The following is a 15,953-nucleotide window of genomic DNA, read 5'->3' as shown; positions in this document are numbered from 1 at the left end:
ACACACCTGGCTGCAGCATCTGGCCACTCCCAAGATTTAACCCCGAAAACTCAGGTTTTTTACCTGGTACCTGGGACAGCATCCAGGGCAGGCAACGTCCACTTGCCTGGCTCACTTTCGCCCAGCAGCGGCAGAGGGCCACTGTTGACCTGGCAGAACTTTTCAAAGGCCGGAGCAAGGGACCTGGGCAGGACCACCACACTGGCTGGAGCCGTGGGTCTGGTGAGAGAAGGGAAGAATGCAGTCAGTTCCTTCTTGTAGAGGCTTTTTTTTTTTTTTTTTTTTTTTTTTTTGCAGTACGCGGGCCTCTCACTGTTGTGGCCTCTCCCGTTGCGGAGCACAGGCTCCGGACGCGCAGGCTGAGCGGCCATGGATCACGGTCCTAGCCGCTCCGCGGCACGTGGGATCTTCCCAGACCGGGTCAAGAACCCGTGTCCCCTGCATCGGCAGGCGGACTCTCAACCACTGCGCCACCAGGGAAGCCCCTGTAGAGGCTTTTTAATTTAACTTTTTATTGAAGCATAACATATACACAGAAAAACGCACGTATGTGTACAGCTTGGTAACTTTCACAAAATGAACACACCATGGAACCGGCATCCTGGTCAAGACACAGAGTGTTACCAGCATCCCAGGACCCCCTATGCCCCTTCTGGTCATCATCCTCCACACGCCCCCCCACAGGGATAGCCACTGACTTCTAACGCCACAGATTACTTTTTTTTTTTTTTTTGCGTTACGCGGGCCTCTCACTGTTGTGGCCTCTCCCATTGCAGAGCACAGGCTCCGGACGCACAGGCTCAGCAGCCATGGCTCACGGGCCCAGCCGCTCCGCGGCATGTGGGATCCTCCTGGACCAGGGCACGAAGCCACGTCCCCTGCATGGGCAGGCGGACTCTCAACCACTGCGCCATCAGGGAAGCCCCACAGATTACTTTTGCCTGTTCTCCGTACATGTTCTTCCTAGAACGGAACCACACAGTATGTGTCTTTTCAGCCTACCTTCCTTCACTCACCAATAGTGGGTTCATTCTCATTGCTCTGTGGTATACTCATTACTACAATGCATTTACCTAAAACTATTGCTGATGGATATTTGAATCGCTTCCAGTGTCAGGTTATTACAAATGGTGCCTCCGTGAACATTTTAGTACATGCATTTTGGGCACACATGTGCACGGTTCTGTTTGGCACATACCTACAGTTGTAGGAAACATAATTGCTCGGCTTTAGTAGATACTGCCAAGCAGGTTCCAAAGTGGTTGTGATATTGACAGGTTCTTGGCCTTCCCCAATCAATAGAAATTGATAAGAGGTCAATCAAGAAATTCTGGGTTTGGTGATTGGCCCCTTTATTGGGGCCCCTGCGGCCACAGGAGGGAACGAAAATAAGTAACAGGTTCTCTTGCTCGCTTCCCGACACAGGGTAAGCTGGTTCCTTACATGGGGTGAGGGTAGGGGTGTGTCTAGGGGCTGGGCCGGAGCGGTGGCTTAGGTGTTTTGCCCAGCCTTTTGGTGGCGTTGAGTGCAGGGGTCATGCACAGTACCCCGCTTTTGCTTCTGACACCCTGTTTTTGCTCCCAGCTCTTCAGAAGTGGCAGTTGGGTTTTTCGGTCTTTTTGTATCTTTTGTCCAGAATTTTCCCCAACTGCGCATGCACACAGTTATTTTTAGCCTTTATAGTTTCTTTGCATTTTGTAGCTCGAGGAGACATTTGTCCAGGTGCAAGCATTGCAGCACTGCAGCAAAGGGTCCCAGGTCCCAGCCTATCTCAGTTGTACCGGTTTATACTCCCACCAGTGGCGTGTGAGTTCGTGGTTGCTCCATATCCTCTTCAACACTTGGTATTACCTGCCTTTTTCATTCCAGCCTTTCCAGTGGCATCGAACTGTGGTTTTAATTTGCACCCTCCTAATGAGTAATGCAGATGAGTGCCTTTTTGTATGCTGTATTGGCCATTTGGGTATCCTTTTTGGGAAAGAGACTGTTCACTTCTTTTGTCTGGGCAGGTTCTTAACTGAGCAGGCTCAGAATCCTCAACTCTCCTCCAAAGAGATAGTCTTACTGGAGTTTTAGAGGAAGACCCCCACGTGCACGCCACAATCTCCTCTGGGGGCAACCAGCGCACCTCTGGAACGGGACGTCCTTTGGCTTTGGAGGCAAACAAACCTGAGTTTGAATCCTGGTTCTGCCTCTGGCCAGTGCTGTGACCCTGGGCTTGGTTTTCCCATGGATAAGATGGCAGTAATCATACCGACCTCAAAGAGAACTCCTTGAGTCCTTTCCTGTGTGTAAATTACCTAACACAGGTATTCGGAAAGTAGGAGTTGGAGTTACATTCATTCAGTGAATCTTGTATAGACATTTAAAATTATGGTACAGAAGAAATATTTAAAGATATTAGAAGATATTTGGGATGTACTGTTAAAGGAACATTACTAGGTAACACAACATTATGTTCAGCATATTCTCCTTTTTAAAGGAGATAAGAGAAAGAACTAGAAGGAAACACATCTTCATGTTAATCACGGCTATCTCCGCTGACAAGATTGTGGGTGATTTTAATTTCCTTCTTTGTGCTTTCCTCAATATTCTAAAATTTATGCAATAAATAGGTATCTGGAGGAAAACTAACTGGAGGAAAAACAAACAAGAAAAGTTATGTTTCAAAAAAAAGGACTATTTCCTTAAAAAAAAAGATCATCCCAAAGAAAAATATACTCTTTTGGAGAAATAACCTTGGTGACAAATCTCCTAAATGCCAGGTATGCTCTATCAACAAGTGGACATTTCTTTTCTGCAATAATATCTGTCAGCTAATATTTTCTGAGTGCTTATTATGTACCAGGATCTCTGTGCTAAGTAATTTACATGTGTAATCCATCATCTGTATTTTATACAAGAGGAGAGTAAGGCTCAGAGAGATAGAGTGACTTTCCCAGGGTTATACAGCTGGTATGTGGCACAGCCAGGATTTAAGCCTCAGACAGATGACCCCTGTGTCCCTCTGAGGTCACCACTGGGCTGCGGGCATGGGCCTCCCCAGGATGGGTCCATCACCTCCAGCATCTTCCTCCTTGGGCATAGGGTAGTGAAGCAGATGTGACCCTCTGCAGGGAAAGTCTGGGACTGGCTCCTGCTCTAACTGCCTGGAACTCATTACCTCAAACCCTACAGAGCCTGCCAATGCTACAGACTTTCCAAAGGAGGTCAAACTGAACACCCCCCACTGCCGAAAGCTCAAGGAAGCTGGTTGCACGGCTCAAGCAAGCCCAGAATTCTCCAAAAATAATCTGGAGTGAGGGAAGGGAATACAGCCAGCCTAGAGGCCTCCCATCCCCTACCCACCCCTTTCTTACCTCCGAAGCCTGTTTCAAGAGGAAACTGGATTAATACCATAAATCACGAGGTATTATGTGCACAAAGCTTCTCTGTTTCCTTTTTAATTAAATGTTCTTCAGAAGGCACTGTGTTTTGGTTTTGCTCATCTCTGCTGCTGGTCATAGAAAGTCCCCGCGTCATCCCCATTATAACAGGACATGGAATAGAAGGCTCCGTGGTGCCTTTTTGGAGGGGCGGTGGACACACGAGGTGGGGCTACTTTATGGTCAGCTCTCTCGGGCTCCATCTAAGGTCACGATAGCTTTTTCTTTGTGGCGAGAAATGAAGTGAGTCCTCTGAGTCCTTTTACCCAAAAAGCAATGTTTTCATTTTTTTTAACTTAATAACAAGAGAAAAAAAAAGAAGAAGAAGAAGCAAAAGCCTTTTAAAGTTCCTAATCTGATCTAAAGCCCTGGAAGACGTAGTCTCAAGCTGGAGAGCTCCAGCTGTTCCACAAAATGAGCTGCTTCCCTTGTGGAGAATCCACGACAGACAGCAGCTAACGTGGGTCCCGCATCTTATGTACATCAGCTCTGTGGGGAAGATTCCGTGGTTACTTTCAGTAATAGATGAGGCTCAGAGAGGTCACACAGTCTGCCCACAGCAACAGCCAGTAAGGAGCCGCCTGCGCCCTTGGCCCCCCAAGGTTCTAGTGAGCAGGGTTGACCTGGTTGAGCTAGAGTTTACTGGTCCATCATGTGTACGAAGGGTTGTGGTCCACTGTTACTTGCTGACCCTGTAAAGCACACTTCCCGGTATTCACAACACTGGGAGCCCCCTCCCCCTTGACGCTGGCCTGGGCCACATGACTTGCTGTGCTAACGGGACATGAGGAGGTGTGATGCAAGCAGAGGCTTGATATGTGCTTGTGCATTAGGGCTTGTCCTCGTGGAATATTTCCCATGGAGGCCTGAGCTACTCCGTAAAGAAGTTTGGCTTCCACTGCTAGAGGGGCTTCCTAGAGAGAGAAATGAGAGGCTAGTCCCAGTGGTTCCAGCCATCCCAGTGGACACTCCAGACATGTGAGGAAGAAGCCACCTTCGTGGTCTAGCCCAGCGGACACCCGTGGAGCCCAGCCTCAGGGCAGAATTATGGTTTAAACCACTAAGTTTGGGGTGGTTTGTTAGGCAAGACTAGATAATTGTTGGCCCACAAATAGCAACAGAGGCCGGACGTGTCCATAAACAAGGACAATTGTCCTGCTTTAGTACTTTAATCTGTGTTGCTGGTGACTCCACCATAACCAGAAACGTCTTTCTCATTGTGAAATTTTGCTGGGATTCAGGTCAGTGACAATTTGGATATCTGTTTTTTCTTGCAGGACCTTTTAGAGCCTTGGGTGTCACTCCTGGGATGTAGTAGGGAGATGGGTGCCACCAGTCCAAGAAGACCAGTCCAAGGAGGGAGACTTGGTCTGAATCAAAAGCAGATTAAAATGCAGCGTAATATGGGGGCACTTTTCCCAGAAGGGAAAAGCTTTCTATCATTGGAGGTCGTTGGCGGTTCTCCCTATGGAGCTATGGGGACCAAGCAGAGCTGGTTGGTAATAGACTTCACACCTGAGTCTGGTCCAAGGTGCCCGCTCCTTCTGGAAAGTTAATTAGTGACCAGCGAGAATCTCCTTCTGCTCTTACTTTCCGTCTCCCGTGCAGAAGCTAAGCGTCTCAGGAGTTCCTGGGCCCTACATGGCTGCTATTTCCAGGGAATATATATATATATATTTTTTTGCGGTACGCGGGCCTCTCACTGTTGTGGCCTCTCCCGTTGCAGAGCACAGGCTCCGCACGCGCAGGCTCAGCGGCCATGGCTCACGGGCCCAGCCGCTCCGCGGCATGTGGGATCTTCCCAGACCGGGGCACGAACCCGTGTCCCCTGCATCGGCAGGCGGACTCTCAACCACTGCGCCACCAGGGAAGCCCAAGGGGAATATTTTTTTAACATCTTAGCACCACTCACCCCTAGCCATGCTGGACATGTTTCTGATGTTTGGCTTCTTCTGTAGAATCAAACTCCTCACAGCAGAGGGAAGGCAGGACTTCAAGTGGAGTGTGAAGGTCATCCCTGAATGGGCTACAGAGGATCTGGGTTATAGGACAGAGAGGGACAGATGAGAAAGCACAGCTCCCTGGAAGGCAGCAGATCCAGCATCAGGACCACCTCCCGACCTGCCCAGGGCTGCTCCTGGCCCTGTCCTGGCGTGGCTGTTATTTGGAGCAAGCTCTCCCCCAGCCCTATCCCCTTCATGTCTCAGTTTCTAATGAGAAATTCCTGACACTTCAAGAGCTTTGCTTGTGCTCTTTCTCTGGCCTGGACTGTCCTCCCTGCCTCCCTCCCAGAAGGCCTTTCCACTCCTCAGAACTGGTTCAGAATCTTCTACCTCCAAGATGTACCCAACAGGCTCGTGCTGGCTGGCGCTGAGCTGCCTTGCCCCCAAAGCATTCTTTGAGCCACTGATTTTGGCCTGGAGTTGCAGTCAGCCTGATGTTCTACTTGACCCTGAACCCCCTTTCTCTCTCCCAGAGAGACCCCGAGTGCCTAGAGGGTAAGTCCATAACTTAGGGCTCTTCCTCAGCCCCCAGAGCACTTATCACAGCCTAAGCACGTAGCACACACCAAACCTACTTATGAGTAACTGAAGAAATGAATGCATACCACGTGAACTCACAAAGGAATTAATAGGCTAGATTTTCTGTCTACAGATGACTTGTTATTTAGATTTAGGACATAGAAGGTAGAGATTTTATGTTTTCTTCTTTATATCCCCTCCTCTCACCACTACTATAGGCACAGTGTCTTACACAGATTTTTGGTGAATGAATAAAAACTGTAAATTTTAAAATATAGAGATAGTCTCAAAGCTCTAGGAAAATATGCTCAAAAAGTAATCCTATAAATTGACTTCTTATACTCTAGAAAGAGAGGCATCAATATGTCAGCAAAATCTAGGGCTAGATAGCCATGTTGTGTTGGCCTCCAAGGCACAGCCACGCCTTCCTCATCTAAATATACCACGTGCCTGACACAAAAGTGGGAGTTCATACATGTTTGTTGAATGACTGACTGCAGGCTGGTTGAAAGCAGGATTCAAGGGCAGTGTCCATAGTGAAGGTTCTGGACAAGCCTGATTTTCCACAGTTCTTTCTATCTACAGAGACGAGCCCAGTGGAATTCCAAATCACCAATGTGTGTTTTCTTTTTCTTTTTTTTTTTTTTTGCGGTACGCGGGCCTCTCACTGCTGTGGCCTCTCCCGTTGTGGAGCACAGGCTCCGGACACGCAGGCTCAGCGGCCATGGCTCACGGGCCCAGACGCTCCGTGGCATGTGGGATCTTCCCAGACCGGGGCATGAACCCGTGTCCCCTGCATCGGCAGGAGGACTCTCAATCACTGCGCCACCAGGGAAGCCCCCAGTGTGTGTTTTCAACTCTCATCTCCCAGACAGAAGAACATGTAAACTGCATGGCTATTTTCATGAAGAATTTGAGATTGTATAAAATCTCTAACACAAAAAGTATAAATGATACTGTCCTGGAAGGGGTAGAGATATATTTGAAACTGACTGCAGGTGCTTTCATAGCTGCAGGAACAAAGGGCCATGGAGGCACAGAGGAGAGGACGGTCGGTCCCCATGGGCTGGGGTAGGGGTGCCGGGAGAGTCAGGTGAGATTGGATTCCATACCCCAGTTGAAGATACTGAGGCTTAAAGCAGCTGATTTGGCAGGTCAATCCTGTGCTTGCCTGCCGGACTGAGCAAGCCCCCACTGGGCCTGGCAGGCCTGACCTTTTAGCCAAGCATCCAAGGTACCAGCTAAGGTCCTGGATGTCTGTGGTTCCCTTGAGGTTTGTGGAGGGCTTAGCACCTCAGCCAGGCATTCAGCAAAGTTTGAAGAGAGAACCATTCCATAATCATGTGGGTCAGTGTCCAGACCCCTCTGATAACTGACCTCACTTCACATCTGGAGGAGAGAATGGAGTTTACCCCAAACCCAATGAAATGAGACACCCCACAGGTAGCTGTGGGCCCTTGCTCCCCATGATTGCTCTATAAGGCAGCAGATGCAAGCTGGATGCTCTTTTGCAAATAAATTGCAGCCAGAAGACCCAAATCTGAGGGTAATTGCCTTTTCTTTCCTTTATTTATTTATTGTTTTAATATAAATGTAAGTGGATCTAGGTAATTCCTATAATAATGTTACTTCCCTAGCCTGGAGATAGATGAGTGTAGCTAGAAATCCTGCCCTGTGCAGTGCATGCGGCGAGTGTGCCAGACACTTGAATGTCACTGGCCGTGCACGCTGGGAGGGGAAGTAGGTCGAGGACCCCCACTCAAGAGGGTCGTTCCCTTGAAGGCAGGGGCCAAACCGAGCGTGAAGTACATGTTCATTGGCTCCTGGCAAAGAAATGCCCTCAATAAACCAACCAGAGCAAGTCAGTCATAAAATAAATGATAGCAGCTACAACCACACAGGGGTGAGCACGGTGGGCCAGGCACTGTGCTAGGCCCTTCACCCTCATTGGTTTATAACCACTGGCTCCTCATCACTGCCCCACAAAGAAGACATTCCCACTATAGACAAGGAAACTGGGGCTGAGGGAAATCAAAGAAGTTCCATAAATAGGAAGTAGCAGAGCCCAAATTCAAAAGCAAGTCTAAGTTCATGCTTGCTTGATCAATACCTATTTATCTATGGATATTTTCTATGTATCTATGTATCCATCCAACCATCCATCCATCCACCCACCCATCCATCATCTATCCTGTGGTGCTAATAGGAATCACATCCTCAGGAACATCAGAGGCCTTGTCCCTTTCCCCACAAGGTGATTCTGGGGCCAGAGTTCAAACATGTTTCTTTGTGGACTGATCCCTGAACTCAGGCTTCTCAGGACCTCGGTGAACTCACTGCTGAGTGGCCCAGGTGTTGCGTTGTCCTGCAAGGTCTTACTCTAGAAGTCAGGGAAGATGGGATCCAGTCAGTAAGACTTGGTCAGACTCCAAGAAGCCACCTTTCTGCTGTGAGGTCTCTCTTTTCTCTTTAGAGAATAACAAACTATCAAACCCACAGATAGCATTCCCCAGTATCGAATATGCCAGAGAGGAGGACCCATGGCCAATCAATTCCTTAGCAGGATCTGAAACACCCAAAGCCTCAGTGTAAAAATATCTTATCTGTGCCTGTCACGGATGACTGAAATTCTACCATTAGAAAGTCATTCCTCTGCTTTACCCAAGCAATCCAGTTCTGGGAATATAACCTCCAGATGTGTTCAAAAGTGGATGAGATAATGCCAGCACAGAGGCAGCACTGTTTATAATAGAAACAATTTAGAAACAACCTAATAGAGGCTGCTTAAATACACGGAGGACTGGTTAAGTAGAGGAGTAGCTAAACTATGGTACATCCATGCCATCCATCTAAACCATACATAGATAATATGTAACCATTAAAAGAATAAGCCTACTCTATATGCCTCAAATGCAAAATCTCCCAAAGATGTAAAATGAACAAGGCCAGGTGAAGAATTCTGTATTGAATAACATACACACAACCGATCAGTTCAAACGCACAGAGACCTGCTCTGGAAGGATGGAGATGAGCTTGGTACCAGTGGTGGCTGTAGAAAGGGAAACTGAGCAGATGGGGGCTTGAGCAGGAGCAGTGGCTGCTACACGATTTTACGTGAATGGCACCCTCTGGAGTTGTGCCACGGGGTGGCCCTCGTGGAATAGGGACTCTCTGCAACTTTGAATAGCACAACATGTAAGTATTACATAATAAAAAAAAGGAATTTAATTTAAACACACAGTAGGAAGGTAGAATCAGGTCATTATGATAAAATAAGTTATTCCTTATACTTCTGAGGATCTGAGTCACTTGGTTTTCACTCTTTCAGGAAATATTTATTTAGTCCCAACCATGTGGGGTATGCTGAATATACGGAGGTGAGAAAAACAGATCCTATTCCCATTTGAAAGACGTGGATGCCTGGGAGTGTGAACACCACAGTGATAATAACAACAGCTGTCATTCACCAAGTGCTTGCTCGATGCCCAGGGTCCAGGCACCATCCACCACCCATCCATGCAACAGGCACTGTGGTCCAGAGCACAGTTTTGGGGTAAACTGTCTGGATTCTAAGCCTGCCTCTACACTTAAGAGGGCATCATTAACTGCTCTGTGCCTATTTTCTCACCTGTAAACAGGGGCTAATAACCGTTTGCTCTCATTGAGTTGTGGTGAGGATTTTAGCGACGCTTGTGAGGTTCTTAGAACAATTCCTGGCCGGGCCCACAGGTAGCAAGGTGCAAGCATTGTGTATGTTTATTCCTCCTCGCCCAGCTCAGCGTGCCGCAGATACAGTGGGAATGAGACAGACACAGCCCACGCACACAGAGGGTTTACCATCCCCCAGAGACAGACAGTAAACACATAATTACCATTGTGTCATCTCCCAGGGAGAGACAGAAAAATAAATAGGTAACTATAACTGCATGTGCTGAGCGTTCCTGGGCCACGTGGACTGCAGGTGGAGGAGAAAAAGGGGCTGAGTCTAGAACGAAGAGTAGGGGTCAGACTAGCAGAAGGGCAGGGAGGAAGGGCGCTCTAGGCCAGGGCACAGCACGAGCGAAGGCAGGGAAGCACGTGCAGGGATCCAGCTTCCGGTGCCGCTGGAGTATACACTGCACGGGAGGAGGTGAACGGAGCAGGGGCTGGGAGGGTAAGCAGAGGCCAGCTCCCGAAGGAATTTGGATTTGTCCCCAGAGCAATGGGAAATCATGAAGGTTTTCAGCAATAGAGTGACTCGGTAAGATGTGCCCTTTATGAAGATGGCTCTGGCTACAGGTAGCAGACGGACTGCAGGGCAGGCAAAGTAGGAAGCTGGCAGATGAGATAGGAGGCCAGGCCAGAGACATGAGTGTCTAGAAGGCCTCCCTCCCAAAAAAGAACCTGGCAGGAGAGAGGCTGCCTTAACCCTTTGTGTGCCCTGCTGGACCAGCCAGCGCTCAGCGGAAGTTGCTCCTGTGAAGTGGGACCACGGGATCACACACACACAAGGGAGAAGGTTTTCTGCTTCCCTTCAGTTCTGCCAGGACAGGCCTTTTGGTCTGTTTTATTCCTTGCAGTATCTCCAGCACCTGTAACAATGCCTGGCACATGGAAGGCACCCAATAAATGTCCTCTGTCCGGGAGGCGGGGGATGGGCAGAGCAAATGGGATGTATCAGTACAAAGGCAACCAGGATGAGGCAGCCAGGGAGGGAGGAGATGTGGCTCAGCAGCCAAAGAAGCAAGTGTTGTTGTGGGTTTTTTTTTTTTGCTGTGCGTGGGCCTCTCACTGTTGTGGCCTCTCCCGTTGCGGAGCACAGGCTCCAGACGCGCAGGCTCAGCGACCATGGCTCACGGGCCCAGCTGCTCCGCGGCATGTGGGATCTTCCCGGACCGGGGCACGAACCCGTGTCCCCTGATTCGGCAGGCGGACTCTCAACCACTGCACCACCAGGGAAGCCCTGAAGCAAGTGTCTTAAAGAACAATTTGTGATCACGGAGGTCAAGGCGGATAAAGTCCAACAGGCATCCGTCGGATCTTGTAACTCATGCTCTTTCTCCCTCACTGCCACGAGGAAGCCGTCACAGCTCTGTCGGCCAGCAAGCCCGAGAAGCATCACGTATGTACGTACACAGATCATACTTAGGACCTGACCTTGAGGGGTACAGAAAATAGTAGAAGACACAGCCCATTTCCTTGATGTTCACCGTCCAGCCGGGAAGATCTCATTATTCACTACAAGGCAGTTCACAGTGTTCCAAAACTCCATGTCTGGTTTCTGTAGCTGTCCCCTGGGTCACCTCCCCAGAGTCCTATAACTTGATAATGGAAGCCCGGAATTAAGTAGGTGTACAGACCTTGTCTTCACTCATTAATTTTTGGGGTGGGAGTTGTTCAATGTTTGCCAGGAAAGTTGCTGGTGGCAGCCTAAATACAACTGCGAATTTGCAAAGTAGATGTTGCTGTAAGGAAGAAGGCATCCTGGTTGTATAAATATTTCATAGAAATTTTTTCATTACAATAACAGAGACAAAAGATCGGGGAAATGCTGGCAGTCACGATTAGAATTGTCTATTTAATAGGTCAGATACAAGTGTTCCCAATATGCAAAGGATTGTTAGCAGTACAACAACTTTCAACCAAAGTCAGTGGCGGTCCCTTCCACTTCCTCTTCCTAAACAATTTGGTCCTAAAGTCATTAGGCGGAGTGGAGAGGTAGGAGTCCATGGCGGGGATGGAGGGCAGGAAGCCACGAAGGCCGAAGGTGGGGGAGGACATCCCCACAGAGGGTGGCCTGGCCTGTGGTGTCACAGCCTGACCAGGGTAAGGGGGGATTCTTCAGGGTGTTGGGGAATGGCAGCCTGGCAAATGGTATCAGAGAGTAAGGAGTGTATCTGTGTGTGTGTGTGTTTGCAGAGAAACGTATATTCCTTAGCCCTGCCTGGGAGCAGCAACATCTCAATAGGAATGAGCACATCTACTGCCCAGATCTTGGATTCTAAATACCATTTTCCATTAAAATGAATTAAGACTCCTTGGAGAAGAGGCTGATTTCCAGAACTGGGGCAAGAACAGAAGATAAGCCTTGAACATCTTGTCATGCACATGGCACATGGATGTGCTCAAAGAATGATGGGCCCATACAGAAAGGACACAGATTGAAGGGGCTCTCACTGGTCAAACTGGGGCCAAGGTGTGCTTTAAATAATGATGGGAATGGAGTATAACTCACTAATACAGGAATCCATAAGTCTATACGGATATAAAAAATAATTAAAGTTGATGAGGCATGGGATATTTACCTAGTTTCAGAGTACCTCCCCAGGGACTTCCCTGGTGGTCCAGTGGGTAAGACTCCTTGCTCCCAATGCAGGAGGCCCAGGTTCAATCCCTGGCTGGGGAACTAGATCCCGCATGCATGCCGCAAGTAAGAGTCTACATGATGCAACTAAAAGATCCTGCATGCTGCAATGAAGATCCTGTGTGCCGCAACTAGGACCCAGTGCAGCCTAAATAAATAAATAAAGTACCTCCCCATAAAATACCTATTAATCAGAAAGGAGGAAAAGACTAACTTTATAGTGGTGAAACCTGGTAGACACCACCTTAATCATGGGATCAAAGTGCACATCTTTAGTATAGAAACAAATCACAATGGTGAACCCCTTGGCAGGGTGCAAGAAGAGCACAGTGTCACTGCTGTGATATTTCTGCCAGAGATGCATCCCCTGAATCTGACCATGAGGAAACCTTAGGCAGACATTCTACAAAGTCTGTGATGTTCAAAAGTGTCAAGGTCATAAAAGTCAAGGAGAGGCTGAGGAGGTGTTCTAGCCTGCAGGAGACAAAAAGACATCCGAACATGCAAGAGTGATTCTGAGCTGGATCCTTTTGTGATAAAAGACACTATTGCGATGCTTGGCAAACCTTGGACGGAGTCTGAGGATTCCATGGTGGTTATGAATCTGTGTCAGCTTTCTGGTGTTGGTGGTTGCATTGTGGCGAGGTAAGAAAGTGTCTTTGTTTATAGAAAAACACAGAAAAGTATGGGAAAATGATGAGGATCAGGGCATCTTATTCTCAAAGTGTTCAAGAAAAAAAGAGGTGGTTTTTTTGGGGGGTACTGCCCTTGCAATTTTTCTGTCACTTTGTGATTGTTTCAAAATTTTAAAATGATAAGAAATAAACTATAGAAAAGTGAAATGGTAGATAAACAAAATGTGGTATATACAAACAATGGAATATTATTTAGCCTTTAAAAGGAAGGAAATTCTGTCACATGTGACGACATGGATGAACTTTGAGGACATTATGCTAAGTGAAATAAGTCAGCCACAAAAGGACAAATACCATATGATTATATTTATATGAGATACTAGAATAGCCAAACTCACTGAGACAGAAAATATTAACAGTGGTTGCCAAGGGCTGGGGGTGGGGAGTTAGTGCTTAATGGGGACAGATTTTAAGATAAGGATGAAGAAAAAGATCTGGAGGCGGGTGGTGGTGACGGTTGCACAACAATGCGTGTGTATTCAATACCACTGAACCGTACACTTAAAACTGGTTAACATGGTATAAATTTTGTGTTGTACATATTTTCCCACGATAAAAAGTTTTAATTAAAATTTTAAAAGGAAACTGTGATTGTTAAGGTGCAGTCACATTAAATGTTTAGTTACAAATTGTTGGGAAAAGTGACACAAGGGTTTGTGTGTCTCTTGAATTAAATATCAACTATTCTCTAACTCAGGCTTCCTGTTCCAACTCCATGGAAAGGAGCTTATCTAGGAAAGGAAGGTTTCTTTGTTTATGCTTCACATGGCCAAACATTAACTTTATGACTCTATGAAAATCTGGGAAAACTCTGTCTGCCAAACATGACTGTGAATGTCCATTCTTAGAGAGTTATAGAAGATTTGAGAGCCTTGTTCTTCAAAGCAAATCTGCTTTTAGTTACTAGGCCAAAGAAAGCAATCCAACCAAGTGGCAAAACTCCAAGGTATGAGAGCGCTATGGGCAAGAAAGGCAAGCCCTTCTGTCTCATAGTTTGCTTCGCCTGTAAAACTAGAGCACACGTGTTTGCTTATTTAATTCAGAGGCTCTGCAATGCTTGGTCACACCAAATTCCTGTAACCACAAAACATGATATACAGAACCCAGATGCAGGTTACGTGTATGATGCTATGAACAGTAAATGTGGAGTGACATGGTTTCACGGATGAGTCCTAGGGACAAACCAGGAAGTTGCTTTAATGTCTGGCTACCCTTCTACTGCACAGCTCCACAAATAGCATGACCTACAGGCCTACTTCAAGGTCACTGTGAGCACCACTCGCTAGTTGGAGGGGTGGGAGACTCCATGCATTTCCACTGCTGGGAAAGGGCTGGCCGTGTGGTAATGACCTGACACACCGCCTGCATACACAGAAGATACGCTGAGCTAAACAGCAAAGCACCTCGACTCTTTGGGGCTCAGTGTCTTCATGTCAAATGCCAGATATGCCAGGATAGACATTACTTTTAGCGCCTTCCAATGTTATGATTTTCACAATCTGTAACTACCTGGGCAATAATTCATGAGTTGATGGTGATATGGATTATTAATTTTTTTAAAAAAAATTCCTTTGTTAAGGGTACGTGTGTATGTGTTTCTTTAATTGAGAGTAAAATTAACTTCAATTGGTCAATGCTTAGAATTACTGGTCTCAGGACTATACTTTAGTCCAGAATTATACTTCCGCTTCCCTGAAGGATGTATGCCATCTGATAGTACAAATGTATGGAAACAAGTATATGTAATAGAGCCCCATTGCAGAAGTAAATATGATGGAACAGATATTATAACGTATGTCCTTTAAACTTCACCCTCTTATGCCAGGCCTAATATAAGACAGTTAGGTTTAAAGGGCGTGTGTACACATGGGTTATATTTCAGAAGACGTGTAATTGGTTTAAATCCAAATAAAAACAAGCTAAGCTCCAACAGGATCATTTACATACATCTACAGACAGCGATGCTAAGATGGTTATATAAATGCTATGGGACAGCTTGAGCAGTTGTTTCAAAGGGTCTTTCAGTGCATTAAAGCTGCATCCGGAAACAGTTGTGAGGCTGGGCCTGAGTCTGCACTGTCCGAGGTTCACTAACTGAAAGCACAACCTCAGACGTGATTGATTACGCCCTTCCCCGCTCTGCTTTCATGTTGAGATCCTCTGAGATTTCATTTTATGAGTATTCCTGGTTACCAAATGTCTGGGACTCAATCCCAGTGGTAAAAGCTCTTTATTACCATTGCAAAAAACCAGTGACAGTTCCACATCTAGTCAGGATGGGGACAGTGTGTTCCCAACAGTGGGGACAGGACCGCCGGCAGTGTTAGAGGCCACTATTGGCCCAGATGGGCAAAGCCAAAGCTCCATAAGACAGTCTCTGGTATGACTCAGAGAGAAGCTCCCATGGGTGCCCTCGGAGGGAGGGTGTGCTATCAGGGACCTTGGACAAACTTGGTGAGAAAGTTGGAAGCCTCAAGGGGCCATCCTAAAGCAGTGTCACGTGGTTGACTGGAGCCGGGCCCTTCAGGGGGCCTGCTGTGCGCTGCAGCCAGAACACAGCAGAATCCTGGGCTCTTCCCAGGGCTCTGTGCATTTCCATGGGAACGGCTGGCTCGGCAGCCCCACGCTGGGCGGTGTGCTCCATCTATTTCTATGGCACCTATCACCATGGCACCTACTTGCTCTGAAAAACACAGGCTAAAAACAGAACACAAGGAAAAGGGGGGCAATCCACTTCCCTGCAGTCACCTTCTCCCGCAGCTGTTGTTATACCTTGTGATTGCTCACGTGGACCTTGCTCATTTCCAGTTTCCGTGTTTTTGTTGTAGTTGGCCTTAAAAAATAAAAGGCTTACTATCAGCATCAGCATCATCTTGGGGGTGATGTGTCCCGAGGCTCCGGGAAGTCTGCACTCTACTTGCTGCAGATAGAAAATTCCTGGGGCGGAGGGAGCCCGCACAAGAAGTGA

General features: G+C 47.4%; 1 protein-coding gene across 1 annotated transcript in view; it reads right to left on the bottom strand.

Moving 5' to 3' along the window:
- Positions 1 to 5,440, bottom strand: part of DGLUCY (D-glutamate cyclase) — a gene marked incomplete at both ends in the record, with an annotated part of 54,336 nt that extends 48,896 nt beyond the window's left edge. Inside the window, 2 exon segments of the mRNA XM_079699197.1 lie at positions 64 to 218; positions 5,333 to 5,440. Coding sequence (XP_079555323.1) covers positions 64 to 218; positions 5,333 to 5,440 — 263 coding nt within the window.
- Between the last annotated feature and the right edge of the window lie 10,513 nt (positions 5,441 to 15,953).

Source organism: Hyperoodon ampullatus (assembly GCF_949752795.1).
Source record: "Hyperoodon ampullatus genome assembly, chromosome: 3".
In the NCBI taxonomy this organism is placed as follows: domain Eukaryota; kingdom Metazoa; phylum Chordata; class Mammalia; order Artiodactyla; family Ziphiidae; genus Hyperoodon; species Hyperoodon ampullatus.
The sequence above is the reverse complement of the archived record's forward strand: the minus strand, read 5'-3'. Positions and strand labels throughout refer to the sequence as shown.